This window comes from Sinocyclocheilus grahami, unplaced genomic scaffold (assembly GCF_001515645.1).
Source record: "Sinocyclocheilus grahami isolate Dianchi unplaced genomic scaffold, SAMN03320097.WGS_v1.1 scaffold2556.1, whole genome shotgun sequence".
NCBI lineage: Eukaryota > Metazoa > Chordata > Actinopteri > Cypriniformes > Cyprinidae > Sinocyclocheilus > Sinocyclocheilus grahami.
The window spans coordinates 46,631-48,252 of NW_015507735.1; the positions used below are offsets into that span (position 1 = coordinate 46,631).

At 36.1% G+C, this 1,622-nt stretch overlaps 1 protein-coding gene across 1 annotated transcript in view; it reads left to right on the forward strand.

Annotated features, from left to right (window-relative positions):
* LOC107575297 (zinc finger protein 410-like) overlaps positions 1–1,617 on the forward strand; it is a gene marked incomplete at its 3' end in the record, with an annotated part of 12,308 nt that extends 10,691 nt beyond the window's left edge. Inside the window, exons 6-9 of the mRNA XM_016261698.1 lie at positions 27–33; positions 484–573; positions 811–930; positions 1,589–1,617. Coding sequence (XP_016117184.1) covers positions 27–33; positions 484–573; positions 811–930; positions 1,589–1,617 — 246 coding nt within the window. The remainder of the gene's footprint in view (positions 1–26; positions 34–483; positions 574–810; positions 931–1,588) is intronic.
* Between the last annotated feature and the right edge of the window lie 5 nt (positions 1,618–1,622).

The window sequence follows — 1,622 nt, forward strand, 5'->3', positions numbered from 1 at the left end:
CCGGTACAAACACACACACACACACACACACCGGTACACAAATTTACACACGTGAAGACATTGTACAGATACATATATACACACACACACACACACATATATATATATATTAGGGGTGTAATGTTAGTCATGTTTATTTTGTGCTATAACTAGTAATAAAGCGGAGGAGATGATCAGTTCACTGAGGCGCTACAGCGATGTCACTCCACATTAAACAGCGCCTAAACGGCTTTTATTGTTTCAATACTGCAATACAACGTTCAAAATTTGAAATCTGAGACTTTGTTTCATATTAAAAGTACCAAAGCACAATGATTATTGCAATTATATTTAAGAATCGATATCGTTCCGTAAAAATGAGAATCGATTAATATCGAGATATCGATATTTTTTACCCATAATAGTACGATTTTTTCAAACGATTCTTGTTGCCAATAATGAGTTCTAAGTACTGATTCATATGATTTAAATTCTGTTTTTCAGGTGAAAAGCCCTTCCTGTGTGATGCTGACGGCTGCGGCCGATCTTTCGCAGAATATTCCAGTCTGCGCAAACACATGCTCGTACACTCGGGTGAGGTCACGTGACTCGTGCTTATCTGAATTACTGACTGTATAACGCCTCTGATGTATATACAGTGGGTACGGAAAGTATTCAGACCCCCTTAAATTTTTCACTCTTTGTCCCACTGTATATCGCATCCTCTCTATACACTGGCTTTTTATGAATTGATACACACAATAATGTGCTTGTGATCTGTTTACTGTTTGATAAATGTATGTGACCGTGTTGTGGTTTGCTGGTGCTCAGGTGAGAAGCCGCATGTGTGCTCCATCTGCGGGAAGACGTTCTCTCAGAGCGGCAGCAGAAACGTCCACATGAAGAAGAGACACGGCGATGAGACGCAGCCGCCGGACAGCAGAGACACGGGTAACGCATTAATAACACCGCTGCAATGACAGCGACTCGTTCTCTTAGAGTGTCACTTTCATCTTAGTTCATTAGTTCAGTTTAGCTTGTAACTTTTTAGTAATTGTGTTGTGTGCTTCTGTCATTTCTATTAACTTTTTTTTCAATAATTAAAAATGTGTGTGTGTGTATATATATATATATTAGTGCTGTCAAACGATTAATTGCATGCAAAATAGGTTTTTGTTTACATAATATGTGTGTGTACTGTGTATATTTATTGTGTATATATATAAACACATGCATGTATATATTTAATAAATTGTTTGTTAAATATATTTATATATAAAATATAAGAATATAAATATATAAAGGTATATACACATGTAAATATTTTCCAAATTGAAACAGTACACAAACATCTATGTGAACAAAAACTATTATTTTGGATGATTAATTTTTAATGTTTAATGATGTGATATTTAATGTTTTCTTTTTAATAGAAATGGTTATTTAGCATTTTCAGTTGGATTGTGTGTAAAGTCAGTGTTTGACGTTAATCAAACGAGTCGCTGTAATTGTTTTGGTTCATCACTCTGAAACAGAAGAGGACACGGCGTTGTTTGTAGTACGATGTATAGGGTGTTTTACTGTGGGCGTGTCTGTGTGTGATTGACAGCTGAAGCGCTCACTCACAGCAGTCTGTTGGAGGC